Below are 23239 nucleotides of genomic sequence, written 5' to 3'. Positions count from 1 at the left end.
TGGGGGCCACCCCTGCGCGCCCGGCCTGCTCTGTGGCGGGTGCCGCCGTGCCCCACGAAGGCCTCTGCTCCCGCCGGCCCACAGCATGTGCGTTCCCCAAACTCGAGAGGGACAGGCGTTTGAGGGGTGTGAGTGAGGGCCGTGGGGACCTCTGCTGACCCGTGCCGCCCTGAGCCGTGGAGCCCGCAGCCTGGCCCTGGGTCGGCCCCTCAGCCCGGTCCCTGCCTGTTGGAGCGACCACATGGGGCCGGGTGTAGGGTGAGGAGAGCAAGGCACTCCGCCCAGTGCCACGTCAGGGGACATCAAAACTACACAGTCATCAGGATAGATCACGTCTTAATGCAACGTTTTAAAAAGTCAAAGTAGATGCACAATATTTGCGTTGAAAAAAATATCAAAATTTTAAATAAAGACGGGGTCAACACTGTGGACTTTTCCTCCTGTCCCGCGCTCCGGCGTGGCTCCGCCCAGCCCCGGCTGGTCCTGCTGGCCCTGCGCCATGAAGGACCCAGCCAGCTGGACGCCTGTGCCCCTTCCTGCCCCTCCCCGTGCCCGCGAGCAGGCAGCCAGCACTGAGTAGGGCCGCCCACTGTTCTGCCCACACCTCTGCCCCCTGGCTGACCCCTGCCTGGCCGGGAGGCCTGCGCTGATGCCCCCTCCCCTCCTCCAAGTCTGGCAGTCTGGGCACACAGGTTAAACTTCCTCACCCCACTGTCCCGGTCTGTGAACTGGGGGGTCCTGGGACCTACCTGCCACATATGGCGGCATTTCCAGATTTTCCAGGGCCCTGAGCTGCCCCCCGCCACCCCGCCCGGCCAGTGCTAGGCACCCAGCAGGCTCTTGGAAAAGCGGGGGAAGGGTTTGCTAGGGAGCCCAGCTGGTTAGGAGAGATGGTTGGGGGTGCTCTGAGATTCCCACTTCAAACACCGGTTCCATTTTGGGTGCATCGGCTACGATCCTGCTCACACACCAGGTAGATCTGCTCTTTCCCGCCCAGCGAGGTCCAGGGCTCGGAGACGAACTGGCAAAGGTCTCTGGCTGCTCTGAGTGAGCCCGCATTCCACAAACGCCACCTTCTCACTGTCTGGTCGTGCGTTAAACAGCCAGCTGCTTCTAGGGCATCGGTCTGCGACACTGTGGAGGGGGCATGTGCAGCGCTCCCCTAAGGCCACGCTACCGAACAACATCGAACGTCTTAAAACTGGGAAACGTCGAAAGCCCGAAAGCCGACGGGTGGCAGGTCCACCCTGGGGATGTGTCCTGAGCAGCAGCTGGATGGGGCCACGGAGACGGGCCCTGCGGAGAACAGTGACGGCACGGACGAGCCGCAGGCCTGACAGGGCGCCCGGGTTCAGGGCCATGGTGCCACCGTTCCCCAGGGAGGACCGCATTCACAGGCACGATGCCGGGGCGAGCCGGGGGGCGGGTTCCCTCTGTGAAGCCACACTGCCCGCCTGTTTGTGCACACACAGACCCCGGCCCAGGGGACCCCGTGAAGGAGCGACAGGCCTTGTTACTGTTTGGTATTTTCTGTCTTTCCCTAGACTTTTTACAGATATGCAGAATTTTTGTTGTCAGGAAGAGGTAACAGAGGTAATTCTGTTCTGAAAAGCAGGGCACCCTCGCCCGTCTCTAGGGGCTTAGAGGGCACTTGTCTAGCCCCCCACGCCTCAGTCTCCCAGACGATGAGCCCTCGCCACCGCCCCCCCCCGCCCCCGAGAGTGGGCACCGAGCCTCGCAGAGACGCCTGGGGACTGCCGGCCGCCTGGCGTCCAGGGCTCCGTGCTGGCCAGCGCCCGGGGCTGGGAGTGGCGGCCACGTTTCTGCTGACGGGGCAGCCCCCCCTCTGAGCTCACGCGTTCCAGACAAATCCCCCTAATGCTCGCATTCTGCCCCAGGCGTATATAGGGCGGCCGGCGCCCTGGCTCCCCAGCGTGCTGCCCAGAGGCCCCCTGCCTGAGTCCCGCCAGCCCCGGGCGCCTGCAGTGCCGACCGCCAGCATGGACATCGCCATCCAGCACCCCTGGTTCAAGCGCGCGCTGGGGCCCTTCTACCCCAGCCGGCTGTTCGACCAGTTCTTCGGCGAGGGCCTCTTCGAGTACGACCTGCTGCCCTTCCTGTCCTCCACCATCAGCCCCTACTACCGCCAGTCCCTCTTCCGCACCGTGCTGGACTCTGGCATTTCCGAGGTGAGGCGGTGGGCACCCCGCAGCGCAGCCCCCTGAGCCTCCGGGGAGGGGTCGGGGAGGGAGCCACCCGGGCCCGACTCTGTCTTTTCCTCCCATCAGCTCATGACCCATATGTGGTTTGTAATGAACCAACCACACCCTGGAAGCCCCAAGAGCAACCCCACCAAGGCAAGTTCGATGGCAGACGCGAGCCGCGTGTCCAGCGGCTGCCCCGCCTCCCCTGCGGCAAGAAGCCTGGGTGGGGGAGGTGCCGCCCGAGGTCCCCAGAGCAGGGCCTCCCATCGGAAGCCCTCCAAGGCCAGCAGAGTCGCAGAGAGTGGGCTTGTCCTGCATCTCCCCAGGTGCCCGAGGCCAGGCCCAAGGGAAGGTGATGAGAGCCACCAGCCCCCCCCCCCTTTGAGCTGAGACTGACCCCAGGTCTACAGTCCTCAGGGCCTAGGTTTCTCCCACCACCTGGAAACAGCGCCAGTCCACTTGGGGCCAAAAGAGCCCAGGGGAATGTTCCGAGCGTGTGCAGTGAGGAGAGACACAGGGAAGGGCCGGCTCCGTGAGCCTGGCCGGTCGACGTGGAAAGACACAGGGCCGTGGCCCTGGTGCGAGCGCTAGGTCCACCCGGCCAGCCCCAGCCCTGCCAGCCGGCCCCAGCCAGCCCCAGCCAGCCCCAGCCAGCCCCAGCCAGCCCCAGCCAGCCAGCCAGCCCCGACCAGCCAGCCGACCCTAAGCCAACCAACCTACGATCAGTCACCCAGCCATAACCTGCGTCAACACATAACCACCAGCATCGACAGACATCGCTGCCTTGAAACCCCAGGCCCGTTCGACGGTCAGGGGTTCCTGGGACTTTGTCCCGGGTGCGTGGAAGGAGAGGTCTGAGGCATGGCCCACACCTCTGGCCAGGCTCTGGTCTGCACTGGGCGCTCTGGGCAGCCCCACGGGGACCAGGGCGCTGCCCCCTCGGTCCCTGAGCCTCGGCCCTGGGACACCCACACGCGCCTTTGCCTTTCAGGTCCGATCTGACCGGGACAAGTTCGTCATCTTCCTGGACGTGAAGCACTTCTCCCCGGAGGACCTCACGGTCAAGGTGCAGGAGGACTTCGTGGAGATCCACGGCAAGCACAACGAGCGGCAGGTGCGTGGGCCTCGCGCCCGGGCCCCGCGGCCGGCAGGGGGCGCTCTGGTCCCGGACCCGGGCGCTTCCCGCGGGCGGGGCCGCCGCCGCCCAGGGAGGGGCTGCCCCGGCTCCCCCCATCTCCCCGGTGGCGGGTCGAGAAGCAGCCCCGGAAACGCGCGCTCTCGTGAACCCAGCCTCGGAGGGGGAGCCGTGGCGACGGCGCGGGCGGCACTTACGGACGCGCCCAGCGCTTCGCCTGTGTGCACTGTCACCTCGCAGCGGCCCTCGGCGCCCGGCGCCCCCGTTCTCGCGAGTCGGCAGGTGGCGCAGCCGAGCGCGGGGCCGTGGCCGGCCGGTCCCGCAGTGGGGACAAGGGGGGCGGGGGCGTGCGGGAGCCGGGGCGCTGCGCCCGGAGGGGGCGGGGTCTCGGGCAGAGCCGGGACGGGCGCGCGGGGGTCACGCGTGCCTGACGTCCCCGCGCGCAGGGGCGCGGAGGGGCCTGGGGGTGCGAGGCCAGCAGCGTCTCAGCTCCCTGGGGCCGGGTCGGGGCCCAGGGCCTTGCTCGGGGTGTGGAGGGGCGGCTGGCGTCCGTGCCCGCGGCGCGCTCGGCCCTTCCCTGCGGGAGCAGGGGACAGGGGCTGCGCCGGGCCCAGCGCTGTCCAGGGCGAGCGGGCCTCCTGTGCTCGGTGGCTTTCCACCCCCCGAGGGACCGCAGGGACCCTCGATCGGGCGAGAGGGCCGTGGGGTCGCCGTTACAAGGGGTCACGGGGCCACGAGGTTTCAGAGCGACCCGGGTCCGGAGAGCAGACTCAGGGCAGCGAGTGGTCTGGGCGGGACTCGGGCGCGGGGTCCTCAGCGCGGGGAGCGGGGGCGGGGCTTAGCCCGGGGAGGAGCCGGGCGCCCGGACCCCCGCAGCCCCGCCCGCCCTGGGAGAGCGTGGGTTTGCCCCCCACGCGCCTCTGACCCCCGCCCCGCCCCCAGGACGACCACGGCTACATCTCCCGCGAGTTCCACCGCCGCTACCGCCTGCCCTCCAACGTGGACCAGTCGGCGCTGTCCTGCTCCCTGTCCGCCGACGGCATGCTGACCTTCTCTGGCCCCAAGGTCCCGTCCGGCGTGGACGCCGGCCACAGCGAGCGAGCCATCCCCGTGTCGCGGGAGGAGAAGCCCAGCTCTGCGCCCTCCTCCTAAGCTCGGCCTCCGCCTGGCTGCCGCCCGCTGCTGCCCCCACCACCCAGCCACCGGGGGCCCTAGGAAGGGGCGTTCGTCCTCCTTTGCTTCCGACTTTTCCGCTTCCTTTTCTCCTTCTGCGAGGGAATGAGGGTTGAGAGAGGGCCCGGGAGGGCCTCGGGCCTCAGCCCCAGGTGCTGTGACCGCCAGCCCACGCCGGCCCCCACACCAGCCAGTCGCTGGGAGGGACAGGCACCCCAGCTCCTTGACACCACGGCCCCGCCCTCCCAGGGGACACAGGCCAGCCTTGGCTGACCGCGAGGCCAGAAGAACACACCCTGCTGAGCCACCTCTGGGCCTCCAGGGCCACCAGGTGCCTCTGACCCCCTGGAAGTGGGTGGGGCCGAGCCGCGTGCCTCCCCACGCGTCCCTGGGCCCTGAGGTCCGCAGGGGAGGCTCCGCGCGCCCCCGCCCTCGGCAGCCTGCCGCTCTCGGCCCCCCTCCCTCCCTCCCTCCACCTTCCTCTCTGTAGTGCTGCTCCTGGGGTGTCTGGTCACCCTGAGAATGCAGCTCGCGGCAGCCAATAAAGAGCAGGTGACACAAGCAACTCGCTGTCTGGTGGCCGTGCTGTCTCCATCGGGGCGCGGAGAGCAGTGGGGCAGGCGGCGTGACTCGCGGCGGGCTGCGAGGGGGCGGGCGCGGGTCCCCCTGCTCCTGCTCCGTCTCTGAGAGACCAGGTCACTTCCTCACTCTCGTTCCCAAGTGGGGGCTGTGCTTTAAGGGTCTCGCCCAGAGGTTCCTAAGTGCCGAGAGACGGCAGCCAGGGTGGTCAGAATGTGTGCGCCCCCACGCGACACCGCATCCTGGCTCCTCGTGTGGGAGGCACCCCTCACTCAGCTGCCTCCACGAAATAGGCATAGGGGTTCTCCAGGCTTGTGGGGACCAGGCCTGAGCAGCCCCCACCTGGAGCAGGAGGCCTCACTGCCTGCCCAGACTCTCTGAGTGGGACAGAGATGAGACCCGGGGCCCACAGCCTCCACGGGATCGGGGGGCGGGGGGAAGCTGGCTCAGCCAGGGCCCCGACAGCTGCATAGGGACCACACAGCGGGCCAGGTGGGTGGCCGAGGTGGTCTCCAGGAGGGACAAACCCCAGACTCGCGGCCGGACAGCCACCGCCAGTGTCGCTGGGCTGAGCAACAGGCTGGGAGCGGAGGCCGGGGCACTGGGACCCTGGGGGAGCCAGCAGCCGGCCCTCAGGGCGGCAGCAGCCACTCCGCCCCACAGAGCAACTGGACACCAGGGAGGGGACTCCTCACCGGAGACTTTCTGGAAGTGATCCTGCAGCACGCAGTGAAACAGTGCCCGGGCGGTTAAATTTTAATGGAAGACAGCACACACACACACACACACACACACGTGCACACAGTGCACACATGTACACGTATGCATGTGCACACACATGCACATACACACACGTATACATGTGCGACTCGTGCACATGCACACACATGCACCTGCACACATGTACGCACATGTGCACGCACGTACACACATGCATGTGCACACACAGGCACACACGCACACACCCCTTGCAGCTCTTACTACTCCGGGTAGGGCCCCCAGCTAAACAAGCGTCCTCACCCCTACGTGGGTCTCCCCAGACTCCCTCCCATCCCCAGCCCTTTTTTGCAACTGGAAGCCTCCCAAGCTCTCCTGCCAGTTAATCCAGCCCCCTAAGGAATGTGGGGGCGCCCTATGTAGGCAGCAAAAGTGTCCACAACGCTGGGTCTGTGGCCGGGTGTTCTGGGCAGTCAGAGCTCTGAGGCCTCCCGGGTCGCCCCCCGGCTGGCTGCCGCAGGAGACACCTTCGCTTTTGCTCAGCATGGCGCATCACTGCGCATGGGCCGGGGTCCCGGCGGGTCCGGCCATAGCCAGGACCAAGCTGTCATTAGATGCTGACGGTCTCGTGTTCACTGCAGTCCCTGCTTAGGCCTCGCAAAGGGCTGAGCTGTGTCCCCCCAAACCGAACTCCAACTTCTGGTGCCTCAGACTATAACTGCATTTGGAGATGGGGTCTTTAGAGAGGGGATTCAATAACATTGAAGCCACTAAGGCAGGTCTTAATACAATCTGACGAGTGTCCCTGTAAGAGGAGATTGGGACACAGACGCCCAGAGGGGCGGCCTTGTGCGAACACAGAGAGGGGCTGTCCACACGCCGAGGACAGAAGCCTCAGGAGAAACCAACCCTGCTGACACCTTGGCCTTGGGCCTCCAGCCTCCAGACCGCGAGGCCATAGAGCCCTGTCGTTCGGGTTGCGAGTCTGTGTTTGTTACGGCCAGAGCTGACGGTCACAGGCTGCAGACACGGCCCTTGGCAGGGAGGGCTCTCTGGTGAGGGCCGAGGCCTCGTGACAATAGGCTCGTGGGATACGCTCTTGGGGGATCTGCAGGGAAACTGAGCGAGGCCCCCACCGTGGGGTCCACAGCCCGGCTCCTCTGGTCTGGGGATGTCTGGTGCCATCTGAGTGACCCTGGCTCTCTGCCCGGTGCCAGCCCCAGGCTGTCGCAGGAAGGGCTTCTGAACGCGGAGGGCTGTCCGCTCCCCGCACCCCTTCAAGTTCCCTGGCGTCCACCGGGCCGGGCCGGGGGTGGCCCCCTGTGCGGTCGCAGAGCCTCCTCTGGCTGCAGCGTCCCTGCCGGCCCCTCACCCTCACCTCTTCACCTCTAGTGGCTCTCCCCTCGATGGCACGCCCCAGACAGGCCAGGGCCCCCAGAGCCTGGCCCCGCCCACTCTAGGACATGTGGCTGCCCCTGCTATAGAAACCATAAGGAAGGGGTGGCCAGCACCCCCACACCTGTGGCCTCTGGGACCACACCTGCATGCTTTGCAAACGTGGCCGGACTCCAGGCCCCACCCCAGGCCCCCCGATGGGAGCGTGCAGGGCTGGGGGCCGTGGCTCTGCGCTCCCAGTGAGCCCGGTGCTGCCCATGACCAGGCAAACGGCGAGAGGCTGGCGTGGCAGGGGCCTCCACGGCGGGCGCATGAGGGGAGAGGGCGCCCCGAAGCCGGCTCCCTGCCCGGGGCCTCGCTCCTCGGCCTCAGGCAGACACCCTGCCATCCCGCCGAGGGAGACGTGAGTGTAGTCACGTAGTTCTGGGGCGAGGACGAGCCACGTGCTCCTCCTGGGACCTTGTCTGCACTCTGAGCAGCAGCAGCAGGAAAGGCATCGACCGGCACCTGCCGCGGGCCGGTCTCCGTGCCAGCCTCGCCCGTCCAGCGGCCCGCGAGGGGCCCCACTGGGACACTCACCCGTGTTCCCCACTGGCGACAGCGGCCAGGACCTGACCTCTGGTCCGACCTCAAGGGCAGGACTGAACTCCTCATGGGGGGCCATTACAGTCACCCTTGACCTGGGAGTCGGGAGGCACCCAGGAAGCCGGCCTGCTCCGTTCTGCTGGGAGCCTGCTGCGTGACCTCGGGCGGGTTTGTCGACCCCTCTTAGGATTGGATTCCCGCCCGTGAGGGGGCAGACTGAATGCTCTCCCGAGTGTCCCATCCAGACATGGCCGCCTGCGATTCTGAGACTCACCACCAGGAGGCAGCAGAGGCCTGGCCTATGCCTCTAAGACCTGGTCCCACCAGGCCGAACTTGTCTAAGGTCACCTTCACGGGTCCAGAGCGGCGGAGGGGAGCAGCCGCAATGCACACCCGCAGAGGGCCTGGCTCACGCCGCAGGGCTGGCGATGCGGGGCTCCGGGAGACCTGCCCAGACCCCAGGGAGTGGTGTCCAGCACGGGAGAGGACCAGGGGACGCAGCAAGCCACATGGGCAGCCAGTAGTATTTCTTTACAACGAGCAGTTCAGTTTCATCTGCTCGTTTGTAAAATCATTTGAAAAAGGAGGAATCACTATCTGGCAGGTCAGCACTGAGCTGGGGCCCCGCGGAGAGCTGGTCTCCCTGAGCAGAATGACCCTGTGCATGAGCCCTGCCCGGCCACCCCTCCCCAGCCACCCTCTCCCCCACCGCCACCTCCTCACCTCCCCGGCCCCTCCTAGGAAGACTCAGGTTGCATCCTGTCCTGTCCTGTCCTGTCCACGGAGCCCTGTGCGGGGCGGGCTGGGAAGCATCGCTGGCAGGCAGCCCCAGCGCCTGGCACAGGTGGTCAGGGGGTCAAAAGTCCTGCCAGCCAGATGCTGCATGTGGCTGCCTGGGAGCACGCAGGACCCAGAAGCTACGCACATGCGTCAGACCGAAGTTTGAAAGGCAAAGGGAGCCACGTGCTCAGGAGCTGAGGGACAGGCGGGGACAGCCACCTAAGGTCAGGGAAGCCTTCTCTGCAGGGCAGGCTGGCCACCCGACGCCCGCCTCAGCCTTCAGGACAAGGGGGGCACGGGAAGGGGAGCGACATTCAGACTGGGGGCCGAAAGTGCGGGTGGCCTGCCCGGGGGCTGCGGCGCCCACGTGGCCCCCGTCAGCCCAGCTCGCCAGCCTTGGGGTACCAGGCTGGGAGGCTCAGTGTTGCAAGGTTTCCTCCCAGGTCTGGGATTGAGTTTGCAGGGGCTGGGGAGGTGCAGGCCCCACACCTGAGTGTGCCAGCCGCTGCCGTGAAAACACAACAGGATGGAAGATCTGCACGCATGCGCACACACGCGCACATGTGCATATGCACAGGATGCACATACCAAACACGGCACGCGCATGCACACACACCTACCTGTGTTTGCATACGCGCACAGCTTGCAGCGGCCACAGGCAAGCTCTAGGCTCCGTTTCCTGCCTCTCATTGCACTGGCTTCCCTCTGTGTCTGACTTGGACTTGAACTTGAAAGACAAGCAGCCGACGCTTCCTACTTGTTTCTCCCCCGAGTGCTGGTCACGGAGTTTCCTACCAGGTGCACCAAGGCGGTCTGACCTTCTTGGTGTTGCTCGGGCACCTGATTACCTTCCGGGGCTGGCAAGAGAGAGGGTGGGGCCATGTGCTCAAGGGCACCCCAAGGTCACTGGGAAGCAGGGTGGCTGTTTATCACACAGAACTGTTGGCTACCTGGGGCTGGGGAGCATTTTGCCTCGACCCCACCAGGAGCCAGAAATCAGTAAAAAATAACAGTAACTGTGGCTCAAAAGCACAGGTTCAGAAGCCAGCGTGGGCCCCACATGAGCGGGCGTGCAGGGGGTCCGGGGGGGGAGACCGGCCAGACCCCCAAGGCCCAGGAGAGGGGCGCCCGCAGGTCCCACCCACGAGGCGGCAGGGCCGTGGCGTCCTCGTGCTGGCCGGCAGTGGCTTTCAGATAGTGCTGGAGGGACGCGGTTCCTGGAGAGGCCGGAAGCCGATTTCTTTCTAAAGCCGAGAATGGCTGATGTTTGGGGTTTAGCGTGAAGGTCTGTGCTGGGGCCCACGCCTGGGCTCCCTCGCGGAGACCTCTGGGGAGGGGGCGCTGCTGCTCTTCTGCCTGTTTCCTGAAAAACTGAGGTCACGCGGCCGCTGAAGGGGTGGCGGGTCGTGAACCCCAGCGGTCTCCCCCTGAGTCCGGCCCTCGCTCTCTGACCGCCCGTTCCTGTGGCCGTAGTCATGTGTTTCCTGGGACAGGCAGCCTCGCAGACGGCATCGGTGTCCTGTGGTGGCGGGAGCGGATGGCCACACACTGGCGGCTTCATCAGCCAGAGGCCAGAAGTCTGAAACCAGGCGTGAGCCCGCACACCGTCTGTGGGCTCAGGCGACGGTCCTTCCTGCCTCCGCCGGCTCCTGGTGCCGCCGGCACCCTGGGCTTGTGGCCACATCGCTCCCGCCTTGGCCCGCACGGGCGCGTGGCTGCCTCTCCCTGCATCTGTGTCCCTGCGGCTCCTCTCACGAGGACCCCGGTCACTGAGGTCAGGGCCCGCCTGGCTAGTCCAGGGTGGTCTCGTCTCCATCTTCACCTTAATCACATCTGCAAAGACCCCTCTTCCGAGGAAGGCCACATTTTCGGGTCCCAGAGTTTGGAGCTGAGACGTATCTTTTGGGGGCCACTCATCCCCCCGTGACTAGGGGTGATGCCCCCGAGCCGCAGGGCCCTCGCCCGCGGGGACCCCTGCACCTGTGCCACTGAAACCTGGAAACAGCCAGAGGGAGGGGGCCTGGCCGCTGGCCCGGTAACCCCGGCCCGAATCGCCTCTTGTGAGAGGATTCTGTGGGTCCTTGATTTTGTGAAAAGCGAGCGGTTGGTGGTGGACCCCGCGAGGCCAGCCACCCCCACGTGCTCGGTCGCTGTGGGTGCAGACGGAAGGCTCCGGGCCGGGGGAACGGCCTGGCCAGGGCACAGTCCCACTGCAAGGCACAGGCAGGAAGTCCCCGCGGGACGGAGCATCTGCCCGAGGAGGCAGCGGGGCCAGCTGGGCCGGGGTCCAAGGAGCCCCTCGGGTGGGGGCTGCAGTGGTCGGACCACAGAAGGGGGTGTCGGTCTGCGTTCCGGCCAGCGAGCCTGCAGGTGGCCGGCCGCGTGACGTCGGGTCATGGGAACGCAGGTGCCAGGTGGCTTCTCCTCCCGCTGAGTCCTGGGGCTGCACGTCCTCCAGCGGCCGGCCAGACATGATCGCGACCGGGCGAGTGGGCCGGGCGCCTCCTGTAAGTGCCGGTTCTGACCCGGCGGCGGGGGCGGAGTGGGGCAGGGAGTCGGGGTGCAGGGACTGGGGGTCCAGGGCTGACCCGGTGCTGGCCAGCCCTTCGAATGTCTGCAATCCCCGACCTCAGACCCGGGCTGAGCCTGGGGGGCCGGTCCTCCCAGCAGCCCGCCCTGCAGACACCAGCTGATGTCTGGAGGGCACAGGAGTCTGCAGGTGAGAGGCGGAGGGGAGCTTCGTGGGGCCCAGTGGCCAGGTCTCCTCAGAACTGGGCGGCCGGGTGACCCCTGCCCTGGGCTTGGACAGAAACCCAGGCCCCTCCTGGGGGGCACGGCAGGCGGGAGCAGTGAGGGAGTGGCCCTGGATCCCCCAAAAGCTGCCAGCCTGGAGAGCCCTGAGAATAAGGACTGGGGGCTCCGCCCAGCAGCTCCTGCGGCCCCTCCCTGGGATCCCAGGAAGGAAGCGGGCGGAAGGAGCTGTTTCTGTGGCCCTGGGGACCACTGCAGCCCCCACTTCCTGTCTGGGCAGCGCCGCCTCCCCCAGCCCTCTGGGGAGCTGGGCCACAGCTGAGCTTCGCCTGTGGGTGGGGGCGGGCTGGGGGCGGGGTGGGGGCGCCGTCACCCTGGGGACCGTGGGCGGCTAGGTGCCGGGTCTGTCTGTGCCATTGACCCCGGCAAGAGGAGGTGTGACCAGGGCAGGGCCGGGGGCCGCGCTCCGGCGGGTGGGAGCCCAGCGTGGGCGTCGGGGCCACGGGGCGGGGGCCTGGGCACAGCCGCGGCTGGGAGCCTCGGTCTCGCCTCCGCTTTCGCGTTGCCGGCGGGGCTCTGACACTGACCCCGCGCAGACCCCTTCACCCCAGCCCTCCCGCAGCTGGAGGGGGTCCCCACCAGCCCAGAAATGTCCCATGTGGCCTGGGCTGACAGCTGGGCACCCTGCTGTGGGGTGACGCTTGCTCTCCAAGTCCGTCCTCCACGGCCTCGCGATCAGGACGCGGAGCCGGCAGAGGCGCCAGGTCGGGGAGCAGACCCCGCGCCCGGAGGGGCTGCTGGGGCCCGGCCCGCGCTGTGCAAGCGTTCGCGATCCAGGACCGGTGAGCCGGCCCCTCCGCGCGCCCGCCTGAGTCTCAGGAGGAGAAGAGCCAGTTTGAGCTCCCCCGTCCCCCCCACCCCCGGAGTTTCCGACTGTCCCAGCCGCCCCGCCTCCCCGTCCCCCCCCTCCGCCCCGCCCCGCCAGGATGCTGCCCGCTGTCTGGCGTGCTCCTCTGCGCAGCTGCCAGCCGCCCGGCCCCGGGCCCTGGCCGAGGGCCCCCCTGAGGCGGCACCCCTCCCAGGGCCTTCTCAGATGTGTGCTCCGACGGATCGTATGTCCAGGCGCAGCTGCCCATCGCGCCCTCCCAGCAGGACACAAGCCCCACGAGGGCAGCAGGTGCGCCTGTCTGGGCAGGGCTGGCTCCGCCAGGGCCTTAACCAGAGCCTGGCACCGAGCAGGTGCTCCCTACATGTTGTAGAAGGGACGGGTGCGTGGGTGAGGGGTGGAGGATGGGTGGGCGGAGGTTGGGTGTGTGGGCGGAGGCCGGGTGCAGGGATGGTTAGAGGCGGTGTGGTCAGTGCGTGAAGCCGAACGGTTCTGGTCATTAGGACTGAAGGAAAAGCTCCCCGGGCGCCCTGACTCCACCACACAAACCTTCCCCCCAACTCAGGGCTTCTCACCCCTGGATGGACATTAAATGCCTGGGAGCTTGTAAAACTACTGATCCCGTGTCACGCCCCCCCCCCCCCCACCAGTGGTTTGGTCTTCTCACGGGCAGCAGTTTCTGAATCTGGGGGGGGCGGGGCTCCCTGAAACTGCCAGGGTGGCCAGGCTACAAGCCCCCCAGGTGAGTCTGCACTCACTGGTCTTAGAACTCTGCCCAAGAAGTGGGTGACGCTGGCCCATTTCACAGAGAAGGAGGAGGGTCGAAGAGCTGACTGGGCCCCACAGCCGATGGCCGCCAAGTGCTCAGAGCTGCTGGCACCAGGACCTCCCGGTCACCACCCTCCTGCTACGCAGGTAAGGCCTCCCAAAGGTGGCTGCCTTCCCCAAGCGGTTCCCCAGGAACAGACCAGCCGCAGCCCCGTCTCAGAGCTGGGAGTCTACGGGTCACATCCCGTAGAAGCAGGTGACCTTGAGCCGGGTGACCTTGGGCGGCCTGGACGAGAGGCCTGAGGCCAGAGCTGGGATGGGGCGGCTCGGCCGCTGCATGTGCTGAGCAGGAAAGTCGGCCCCCAGCTTCCAGGGGACCCGGGATGCAGGCAGGGCTGGTGTCCAGGAGGAACTGGGGTTCGGAGGGGGCAGGTCGCATGCGTGGGGCTGAGAGGGTGGTCACAGCACACCCAGACGCCTGCCCCCTGCTCCTTTACAATGCTCCTGCCTGGGGCAGGTCGGGGTGCCGGGAACCCACAGTGGCGACCCAGCCTACAGGGAGCAGGGCCTTTGGCGCTGGAATTAACGACCCCCACATCTTCGAGGCGTGACGACCCGGTCTACAGCCCAGGGAACAAGCAGTGGGGACGAGGCAGTGCCTGAGCAACAGGACGGCCTGGCGGGGGCGGCGCCTGGCGGGGGCGGGGCCTGAGCAACAGGACGGCCTGGAAGGGGCGGGGCCTGGGCAGGGGAAAGCCTGGCGGGGGCGGGGCCTGGAGGGGGCGACCATCCCTCATCACCAGAAGGCTGGCTTTTCTGCCAGCTGCGGGCCTCAGGAGTGGTATTGAGAGGGGCTGGGGCTGGGGCAGGGGTGGGGGCAGGGTGGGGGGGCGCCTTCACTCCCCGTCTCCCCTCCCCTTCCCCAGCGTGGCTATTAAGGTGGAGGTGGCCCTAGGCGGTCAGCTGTGCTCCATTTGCGGGGATCACTGGGGGCGGGGGGGGGGGGGAAGGGGGGTTGGGGGCGGGGGGGGGAAGGGGGGTTGGGGGCGGCCATCCTTCCTGCCACGTGCGAGCTGGGGGGCGGGGCCAAGCCCAATCCAGGTTTCCAAGCGGCTGTGTTGAGTTGGAGGCTCCCCCCTCCCCCCCCTCCCCCGCCGAGCGCCCCCAGGGTCCTCTCTCCCCAGGAGGATTTCCCACATCCTGTTTCGCCTCCCTGCTGCAGAACCAGCTTCCTCCATCAGCTCCTGTCACCTACGCCCAGGTCACCCGCTCTGGGGAGGTCACGACCTCGCCTGGAGGAAGGAGCCTTACCACGTGCCTCTTACTGGATGTCACTGGGACAGTCGCGACAACACTGGTTCCAGGCCGAGTGACAGCCCAGCCCGGGCCACCCTGGCCCTGGCACATGGCCACGGTGTCTGAGCCCCAGTCTCTGGTCTGACCAGTGGGGGCCCCACCGCCCAGCTGTTGGCTGCGGGGCGACAGACCTGCCCGGGTCAGTGGCGACCAGCCAGGCTGAGGGGGCGACCAGCCAGGCTGAGGGGGCGCCCGTGGCCGGCAGGGCGGGGCCAGGGCCTGCAGGGGAGTGCGGTGCCGGAGGCTCCTGGCCCCGGCTGGGCTCTCTGGCGCGCCCACGCCTGCCCCTGCCGCAGGGGCCTGTCCTGTCCGTCCTCTTGTCCTAGGACCCCTGTATCCCCAGGACGGATGCAGCCTGGAATCCGGGACCCGAGGAGACGGTGCTGTGGGCCGCTCACAGTCCCACGTGCTGTAAACTGAGTGCCTCACGCGCTCCCTGTCCTCGGCCTCCCACCAGCCTGGCCGGACGGCTGTCTGTCCCGTACACACAGGGGTCTCCGTGTGCCGAAGGACAGCAGCAGGAAGACTCGGCAGAAACAGTGAAGTCATCCGATAGGGTCACCTGAGCCCAGGTAGCCGAGATCCACGCTGATTGTTGCTCAGCAAAGTTGTCACGGATCTGCCTTCGGCTCTACCGAGCGCGGTCTGAAGCCCACACGCACACGCAACGTTCAGAAGGCGCAGACGGTGCCACACCGTCAGGTCCCCTGAGGCCCCGCCCATGGGTCCCGGGGTCCTGTGTGTGCGTGCGTGTGCGTGCGCACACGTGTCTGCCATGGCCCGCGTGTCCGTGTGCATCACCGCTATGCGCTTCTCACATGTGTGACCGCATATGGACAGTGTGCTTCTCTCCATGTGGGCATGTGTGTGCGCACACGTGTGAATGCGTGTGCATGCATCCCCTGGGTTGAACGAAATGCACCCATTCAATGACAGGGACCCAGAGCTCCTTCCGGGCTCTGTGCCAGGAGTGGCTGAAGCCTGGTGGTCACACGGCGCGTCCCCGGCCTATGGGCCCTCTTTAAAGCTGAGCTGTGTTTCTGCGTGTGCTGTGAGCCCGTGCGCAGAGGCCCTGCGTGCTCAGTGCACACAGGGCTTGGGCAGCTGGAGGGGGTGTGTGCTGGCCACTTGACACAGCTCACGTGACTAATGTGGCCTGCCTGAGGGCAGTCTAGTGGGGTCATTCACGTAGTCACCAGTGGCTTGCTGGCATTCACTGCATGGCGGGCTGGCCCAGGTACGGGGGGCAGGTCCTCGTCCTCGGAGAATGCTCCACGGGGGCAGGAAAGGTGGTGGGGAAGGAGGGGGCAGGGGACAGAAATGGAAAGACACAGTGATGAGGAGGAGACCTGGGTGGAGGGGGACAGGGGCCTCCCCAGCACCCGCTCCTGCAGCAGTCGGGGGACACTGGCTTGTGCCGTGTGACAAACGCACCCTACGTTTCAGGGGCTCGTAACAGCCCGTCTCTGACACTGGAGGAACAGCAAAGTGACTCTGCAGAGTGCGTCAGGAAGGCCACGGCCGCCCACCACGCCCACCACAGGGCCCTGTCACCTGTCACCAGAGGAGTGGGCCCTCATCCCCCCCCCCACACACCCCCCGTGTTGTTGCAGCTGAGCTGGTAGCCCAGCCAAGCGAGACATTTCTTCCTGCCTCGGGGACAGGCGACGGTGACTCAGTGCGGAGAGGTCCTCGGTCCGGGACTTTCCGGGCACTCCCTCCCGGCCCCGCCCAGCTGGCGACAACGGCAGGAGGTTCGTGTTCGGGAACAGCGGGTGGATTTCCCCGGCGAGGTCCCCCGTGGGCCTGGGGTGCAGCCCAGGGCCGGCGGGGCCGGGGGCCTCGGGCCTCGCCTGCAGCGTGGTCCAAGCGCATCTCACTCCGTTTACTTGTCACCATTGGCCAAGGGCCTGCAGGCGTTCCCCAGGCAACGATCTGCGTGTGCTCACACGTGTGATGGCGGGCGCTGGGAGAGGGGGCACGGATGGACGGACATGTGGGCGGGCGTGGGGGGAGCACTGTCCCAGGGGGCTCTCAGGGAGCTCGGCCCCTCCCCCACCGCAGTCGCTCTGCGGGCAGCAGGCAGCTTCCCCGCAGTGGGTCCTTGGGCCGAGGCCTCCGCTCCGGGCCCTGCCCCAGCTCTGAGCTGAGTGCATGTGTGGGAGGGGAGGGGCATCGGGCCTCCTGGTCCTTGCCCTCTGGGGACAGCCCCCGGGGGCGCACTGCTCACTGGAGAGCATCTGACAGCCCCCACCCACGGGCTCCAACGCCGGACTCGCCCCGCCGTGCGAGCCCACTGCATGCAGATGGTGGGGCCGCCCCGCGGCGCCCGGCTGTGGCCCCCGGAGCGCTGGGATGGGGCCAGCACCCTGGGTGCTTGCACGCTTCTTTCCTCTGAAGTGGATTATGGGCGGGGGGTCTCTCAGTATCGGGGGTTGGCGAGAATTTTCGGAGGGCCTCTCTGTTCTGTGCGCTGCCCCAACGGCGCTGTATAGACACCGCACACCCCCAGCCTCTCTCAGGACCCTCTCCCGTGTCTAAACCCCCACCCCGTGACCCGCGGGAGGGCGTGGCTCTGCAGGTGGTCCAAGACCCCTGACCGGCTGAGAGAGGGGCTGCTGGGCCGGAAACGCCGGCCGCTTCCCGCGGGTACAAAGAACAGAGGGAGACATGGAAGGGGAGAGAGGGCCCGGGAGGGGAGCCGCGAGGGAGACGGGCCCAGCGCTGCGCCCGGTGCCCGCAGCCCGAGCTGGCCGCGGCGCCGAGGGGGCCGAGCGGCCCCGGGGAGGATGTGGGCCCTGGAGCTGCGGCCTCTGAAAGCCCGGGGACGAATGAGAGAGACCTAGAGACGGAACGCACGGCTCGGCAACCCAGCCTACAACACCGTATCGTAAACTCAACGTTGCTATGAGACTGAAAAATAGTAAAAAAAAAAAAATAGCAAGGGCGAGATGAGGCGGAGGCGTCAGCCAGCTCACCGTGGAGGATCGACATGCGCACACCTCACAGCGACACCGTGTCACGGGACACCTGTGTCTCCGTCTAAAGAGGAAGAAAGCAAGCCGAATGCACCTCGGGGGTGGGTGCGACCGGGTCCCTGGGTAAAACGGTTCCATGGGGCTGGCCGTGGAGAGCCGGGGGGACCTGAGGATGGGCCTAGGGCACCGGCGGGCGCCCAGGGAGGGCCGCCACCGTCGCGTGCTCCCCAGGATGTACGGCGGGGCTAACCCGCTCTCGGAGCTTAAAGACAACGGCCTGGCTTCTCTCCGTCCAGCTGAGGGGACGATGGCGTGAGCATGCGCTCGCTGTCGGGCCGACGGGCCTGGGTTCCGTCGTTGCTGGTTACGGGACTTTGGCAGGTCGTCAAATCGCTCTAAGTCTCAACTTCCTTTTCTGTAAAAGGGGCTTAATAATGTCCATCCCGTAGAGTCGTTTTAAAGATTAAAAGAGGGTGTGAGACAATCGGTGCACGTCCTGCGGGTCCAGAGTAAGTGGTCAATGAATCGTAACATCGTCACCGTCAGCACCACCATCGTCGTCACCACCACGGGGTCAGACTTCCTGAACGCTTAGCGCTCCTTGGGTGGTCTAGTCCAGGGTGCAGAAGAGATAGCAGGACCACAGACTGCGCTCTGGCCTCCGATGGCCGTGGGGCGGGGCAGGGGCCAGTGGAGCTGCCGGGGAGGATGGGGGGAGGGGCGCCCTGTGGAGCGGATCCTGAATTCTGCCGCCCAGGGAGCGTGGGGGCCTGTCGAAGTTTCGGTGGCCAGACCCAGCGTGCCGGGCAGGCCCGTCAGAGTCGTGGCTCGCTGAGATGGAACCCAGTGAGTCGGGAGGGCGAGAGAGGACGGGGCAGCCGGGGTGCCGGAGGCGGGAACGGGGTCGTTAGGAGCCACAAGTCCTTCGTGATGAAGCCCTCAGCTCAGGGCGTCAGACCGAGCGCGAGGAGCTGGCCGCGCATGTCTGAGTGTGTGCGAGTGCGCGTGGGCATTAGTGTGCATCCGTGTGTGTGCGTGAGTGTGCATCTGTTTCTGTGTGTGGTGTGTGTACGTTTGTGCATCCGTGTGTGCATGCATGTGTGTGTCTCAGGGGTGGGGTGTCAGGCGAAGCCCACGGAGTGAGACGAAGGACGGGCAGTCGGGGGCGAGGAGGCCGACCCAGGGCCGTGGCGGGTTGGGCTGCGTGTCCGTGTCAGGCGGCAGGCTGGCCCTAGGGCCGTGAGCAGTGTCCCCGAGAAGTTCTGACCCCGGCACGGAGGGAAGGCTGGAGCCGGGGCAGGAGAGAACCCCGGGAGGTGAGCGAGGAAGCGGGCCGGCGTCTCGTGGGGGGTGGCCACCGCAGGGCGCGCCGTGCTCAGCACAGGCGCTGTCGTCCCTGGTCCAGCGGTCACCTGCCCTGCGCCCTTCGCGGCAGGACAGTGCGTTCGTGCTGCGTCTCAACCAGGCCCGCGGTTCCCTCACCCGAAGGAAGGTCAGCTGTGCTCCTTACAGTAGTGTGTGAGCGTGTGAATGTGCTCACGAGCACGTGGATGTGCGTGAGGGCGAGCTTCGGTGTGTGACGTGGGGACAGGCCCCGGTCTTCGCGAGGCCGTCACCATGCCGAGGGTGTTTCCCTGGCAAACATCAACAGCAAGCAGAGTGGGCTGCGCCAGGAGCCGCCTGGGACCCTGTGTTTGGGCTGCGGCCGGGGCGGGGCCCTCTCCGTGGAGGAGGCACCGGGGCGGGCCCCCCTTCTCAGCGGGGCAGCTGCTCGCCTCCGGGCAGTGCTGCTTGCCTGCCGGCCCCCCATTTGGGGGTCAGCCCGGGAGGTCTGGCCTTGCCCTCTGGTGGGCCACTTGAACAGGCACCTTTGTCAGGCACCGAGGACCCCTTCAGGCCACCTCAGTGCGAGGGAGGCCGCCTGGGGCTGTGTTCCCTGGTGGGCGGGAGTGGAGACGGGTGGGGCGGGGCACGTGAGGGGCGCGGGGAGGGCGGGGCACGTGAGGGGCGCGGGGAGGGCGGGGCACGTGAGGGGCGCGGGGAGGGCGGGGCACGTGAGGGGCGCGGGGAGGGCGGGGCACGTGAGGGGCGCGGGGAGGGCGGGGCACGTGAGGGGCGCAGGGAGGGCGGGGCACGTGAGGGGCGCTCTGCACAGCCGGTTCTGACGGCCCCGAGCGATGCTCCTGAAGGCCAAGTTCGGCCGTGGCCTCCGGCGTCAGGCCGTTTGCTGAGCGTCCAGCTTGTCCTGGTGCTGGCACTGGGGTCCGGCGGGGCCTGGTGGGATGGCGGGTGGCCGCAGGTGCTCCAAGGCCTCGCCGGTGACTGCTCTGGTGCCAGCTCCGGGCAGCAGCCCGGGGGCCCGGGACGGTTCAGTGCGCACGGACAGAGGTGGCTTTGTGGCCCGCAGCAATGTCCAGGGACCCCAGGCCTGAGCTCACGGAGGACGGAGGCACCGCCACCCCCGCGCCCCCCCCCCCCCACAGTTCGCTCGTAGTTCCTCAGGGTCCTCAGGCCCATGCCCGCTACGGGGAGGCGACGAGGGGGTGACCGTGGCGGGGTGCGTCCTCGTCACTCATGTGCGCGCATGAATGGCCTGGCTGCCTGGCTCGCGCCCACCGCCGCCGGCCGGCCCTCTAAACGGATTGCTTTGTGCCCACTGGGACCTGGCTGATCCTTGGAGGCGCCTGCTGGAGTTGCACCTGCTAATTTAGCCTGTGATCAGGCTAAATCAGATGGAAAAACATGCAAATGCGATTGGAGCTTTTCGGCAAATTAGCGTGCAAACGGGCGCAGCGGCAGACCCCAGCTTGACTGATTAGCAGCCAAGTTAGGACTGAGGGCTCCCCACCGGTGCGCGGTGCGCTCCAAAAGGGGAATTATTTCAGCTACATTTCCTAGCGTTCTGAGGTTGCCTTAAAAAGCCAAGACGAGACGGTTGCCTGCTGCTCCCCCTTCCCGCCCCCGCCCTCTCCACCTCGAATGGGTAAAAGTTGCAAAGGTTTTCCTGTCCCTGGTCTGGAGATTGTCCTTAGTCAGCCTTTGAAGGGTCATGGAACATAAAATCCCCAAATGTTTTAACCTGGAGGGGGAGCGGCAGCTTATTTTGGCTAAACTTGCTGAACACGGCAGTCAGGGCCCCGAATCCATGGCTGCCCACGTTTGGGGAGGGTGGTTGGGCCCCGCTTGCGTGTGGCGCCATGCCGGGTGCGGCCTTAAGGACGCGGCTTGCGTCCGATGGTGCTGTGGGCGTTAGCCGTCCATGAGAGCAGCAGGGGAGGGACCGGCAAAGAGGATGCGGGGTGACAGGGGACCCGCATGCGCGACAGGGGACCGGCACGCACAGAACAGGGCCACGTGCCATTGGCATCCAGTTCCTTGCATGGGTCCTATGGCCTAGAGTCATGGTCGAGGCTGAAGCCAGGTCGGGTGCCAGGCGGGCGGCTGTCGTGGGCGAGGGACTTACCCACAGCTCCATCCTCTGTGACCTCGCCTTTCGGACACCCAGAGTGCTCCACCCCACCCTGCACCATGCCTACCCAGAGCAGCCAGCCTCCTCGTGGGAATGCGGCGCAGGCGAGGCTGCCTGTGGAGGGGGCGGGGCTGGCCCCGGCACCCCCTCCCAGGGTGTTCGTGAACACTATGGCCACACAGGTGGCGCGCTGTGTGGCACCCCCGTTACCGCCCAGGTCCCCAGGGTGGGGTGTGTGTGTGGGGCGGGGGCCGTGAGGCTTCGGTTTCCGAGGCCATGGGGGCAGCCCTGGGAACCCGGCCCTGTCGGCGGGCGCAGTGAGAGGCGGGAGCTCGCCCGCTAAGGCGACCTGCCTCGGACCCTCCGGGAGATGGGAGACTTCCTTGGGAACGTGGCTTTCCTGATGTCGCCTTGCTTGCCGTGGAGCTAGCCTGCTGGTGGTCATCGAGGAACCGGGTGGGGGAGGGGCGGGGCGTGGCAGGAACGCGAGGTCAGGTCCAGCACGAGTCCTGCTGTCCTGCTGTCGGGGCGGTGGGCGACAGGCGGGAGGGGCTTGGTGGGAGGGGCTTAGTCATCAGCGGGGCGCTGTGCACCGGTCCGGGTGTGGGGCGGGGCAGGCCCCTGGTCTGCCCCTCTTCTCCTGGGGGACCAGGACGCCACACTTATAACCTCATCTGACTTCCGGTGCCCCGCCGCAGGCCCCTCTGCAGTCACCTTGGGGCAGGGCTTCAGCGTGAGAATTTCGGGGGACACAGTTCCGTCCACAGAAGTCGCCCTGTAACAGGGGCTAAGGCATCTCAGCCTCGTCTGGCTGTGGGTCCCGGGACCTTGAGCTTTGCTCCCCGAGGGGCAGCACATGCCAGACTCTCCAGATTTTGGTCAATTTCTCAGAACTGTATAAGCTTCCATCGCTTCCAGCAGATCTCGGAACGATTCACCCCAAGCCCCAAGGAACCTCCGCGTGCACTGGTGGGGCTGGGTGGGGGTGGGCGGGGCCTGGGCGGAGACTGAGTGGGGCTGGGTGGGGACTGCTCCGTGCCGGATGGAGCACCCGCCAGTGCGTAGGAGCCACGGGCCCTGTGCGTGTCCATGAGTGACCGGTGCTGCGCTGACGTAAGCCGCACGCAGTCAGACCCCAGGAATAGCACCTACAGAGCTGGCTGTGCTCCCGGGATGCTCCCCACGGGGTCTGTCTGGGTCAGCATCATGACGAAAGCTGAGGGGCAGAGGCAGCTGTCCCCAGACATGGAATGTGTGCTCCCTGTTCCCCACGGCAGGTGCTACCCCCGCCCCCGTGGCCATGGGCCTCTTGGTGCTCCCGCCCTCAGGGTGGTGGCCCCCCCTCACACTGGGGGGCAGCCGGGGAGGCTAGCTTTGGAAACAATGTCACCCACTGTCCTGGGACCCCAGGGCTGACCACGCACATCTCCAGGATCCGGTCCTGAGGTTGCTTTGAAGTCGGCCGCGGGGGCACAGCCTGAAAACGCTCCCGAGTCCGCAGGAAGGGCTGGCCCTGGCCAGAGGGTCAGCTCCAGCTCTCTTGACCTTCCCGGTGGGGGGGTGCACCATCCACATCTTCCAGGGGCGAACCTGCCACCTCGTCGGTTGGATACGACCTGTTCGGGGTTCGCGACGCGCTGGATGAATCTCTCTTTCCTGCGGTGTCGGCAAGTCCGAGGTGTCCCTTTGACCCGGCGAGGACGCAGCTTCCGGCAAGCGATGCTCACTGGGCAGCTGGGGGTCACCGGCTGTGCAGGAACTGGCCGCGCAGCCTCCGAAGGGGCCGCGGGAGCCGTGAGGCTCTGGGTGCCAGCGGGCCTGGGTTCAGGGTGACGGCCGCAAATGGCCTGAGCCCCAAAACAACCACCAAGGCTTACGCCCACAATCTCGGTTTTAAGAACGAGAGCAACACCACCTTCCCCTGAGCACCGTCCCGGCCTCGCTCTGCGGCCTCGTCCATGCCTGGACCAGAGCCGGGGTTCCACTGGAGGCTGGGGCGGGCCGGGAGGCAGGGTGATGAGCAGGTCTCCCCTCGTGGGGTGGAGAGGGCTGGGCACCTGGCCCCTGGGCCCAGGGGAGGAGGCGGAGTAAGTGGGACTCTCCTTGGGCCTCCCCGCTCTGCCCCCGACCAGCGGCGTTGCCGGGGCTTCCTGGCGAGGACGGTGAGTGGGGAGGGGCCTCTCGCAGGACCTGGCGGCTGAGGAGGATGTGAGCCAACAGATCTCAGCCCCACGGGCAGAGGGCACGGCCGTGCAGAGGGGCAGGCCTGGTGCTGCCCAGGGATCGGGGGCTGTCGTCTCACCGGCCACCTCAGGCCTGTCTGCCAGGTTCTCTCACCGCATTTCCTGTGACTCCGCTGGCCCTGGACAAGGGCACTCTGCAGTGACGCGGCCTGACGTGCCGCAGTGCTGGTCAGCAGGGACGCCCCTGCTGTCCTCCCCCAGCCCCCGCTGCACGCACCTG

At 67.1% G+C, this 23239-nt stretch overlaps 2 protein-coding genes across 2 annotated transcripts; both read left to right on the top strand.

The window, feature by feature from the left end:
• Window positions 1-1912: 1912 nt before the first annotated feature.
• CRYAA (crystallin alpha A) lies at window positions 1913-5077 on the top strand. The gene is made up of 3 exons (XM_016143489.2): window positions 1913-2189; window positions 3196-3318; window positions 4282-5077. The coding sequence occupies exons 1-3, from the start codon at window positions 2001-2003 to the stop codon at window positions 4489-4491; spliced, it is 522 nt and encodes a 173-aa protein (XP_015998975.1). The 5' UTR covers window positions 1913-2000; the 3' UTR covers window positions 4492-5077.
• A 5427-nt stretch (window positions 5078-10504) lies between these two features.
• Window positions 10505-16004, top strand: LOC118614917 (translation initiation factor IF-2-like). The gene is made up of 4 exons (XM_036238150.1): window positions 10505-10603; window positions 12305-12496; window positions 13019-13120; window positions 14196-16004. The coding sequence occupies exons 1-4, from the start codon at window positions 10505-10507 to the stop codon at window positions 14412-14414; spliced, it is 612 nt and encodes a 203-aa protein (XP_036094043.1). The 3' UTR covers window positions 14415-16004.
• The last annotated feature ends 7235 nt before the right edge of the window (window positions 16005-23239 follow it).

Source organism: Rousettus aegyptiacus, unplaced genomic scaffold (genome assembly GCF_014176215.1).
Source record: "Rousettus aegyptiacus isolate mRouAeg1 unplaced genomic scaffold, mRouAeg1.p scaffold_m13_p_20, whole genome shotgun sequence".
Taxonomy (NCBI): Eukaryota; Metazoa; Chordata; class Mammalia; order Chiroptera; family Pteropodidae; genus Rousettus; species Rousettus aegyptiacus.
This window is presented reverse-complemented; position numbering and strand designations above follow the sequence as displayed.

Excerpts from the sequence above, each read along its gene's own strand:
- CRYAA (XM_016143489.2), top strand. The coding sequence starts at position 2,001 with ATGGACATCGCCATCCAGCACCCCTGGTTCAAGCGCGCGCTGGGGCCC. Across the intron at positions 2,190-3,195 it reads TGGACTCTGGCATTTCCGAG|GTCCGATCTGACCGGGACAA; the intron begins GTGAGGCGGTGG and ends TTTGCCTTTCAG. Across the intron at positions 3,319-4,281 it reads GCAAGCACAACGAGCGGCAG|GACGACCACGGCTACATCTC; the intron begins GTGCGTGGGCCT and ends CCCCGCCCCCAG.
- LOC118614917 (XM_036238150.1), top strand. The coding sequence starts at position 10,505 with ATGCCCCCGAGCCGCAGGGCCCTCGCCCGCGGGGACCCCTGCACCTGT. Across the intron at positions 12,497-13,018 it reads AAGCCCCACGAGGGCAGCAG|GAGGAGGGTCGAAGAGCTGA; the intron begins GTGCGCCTGTCT and ends TTCACAGAGAAG. Across the intron at positions 13,121-14,195 it reads ACCACCCTCCTGCTACGCAG|AACCAGCTTCCTCCATCAGC; the intron begins GTAAGGCCTCCC and ends TCCCTGCTGCAG.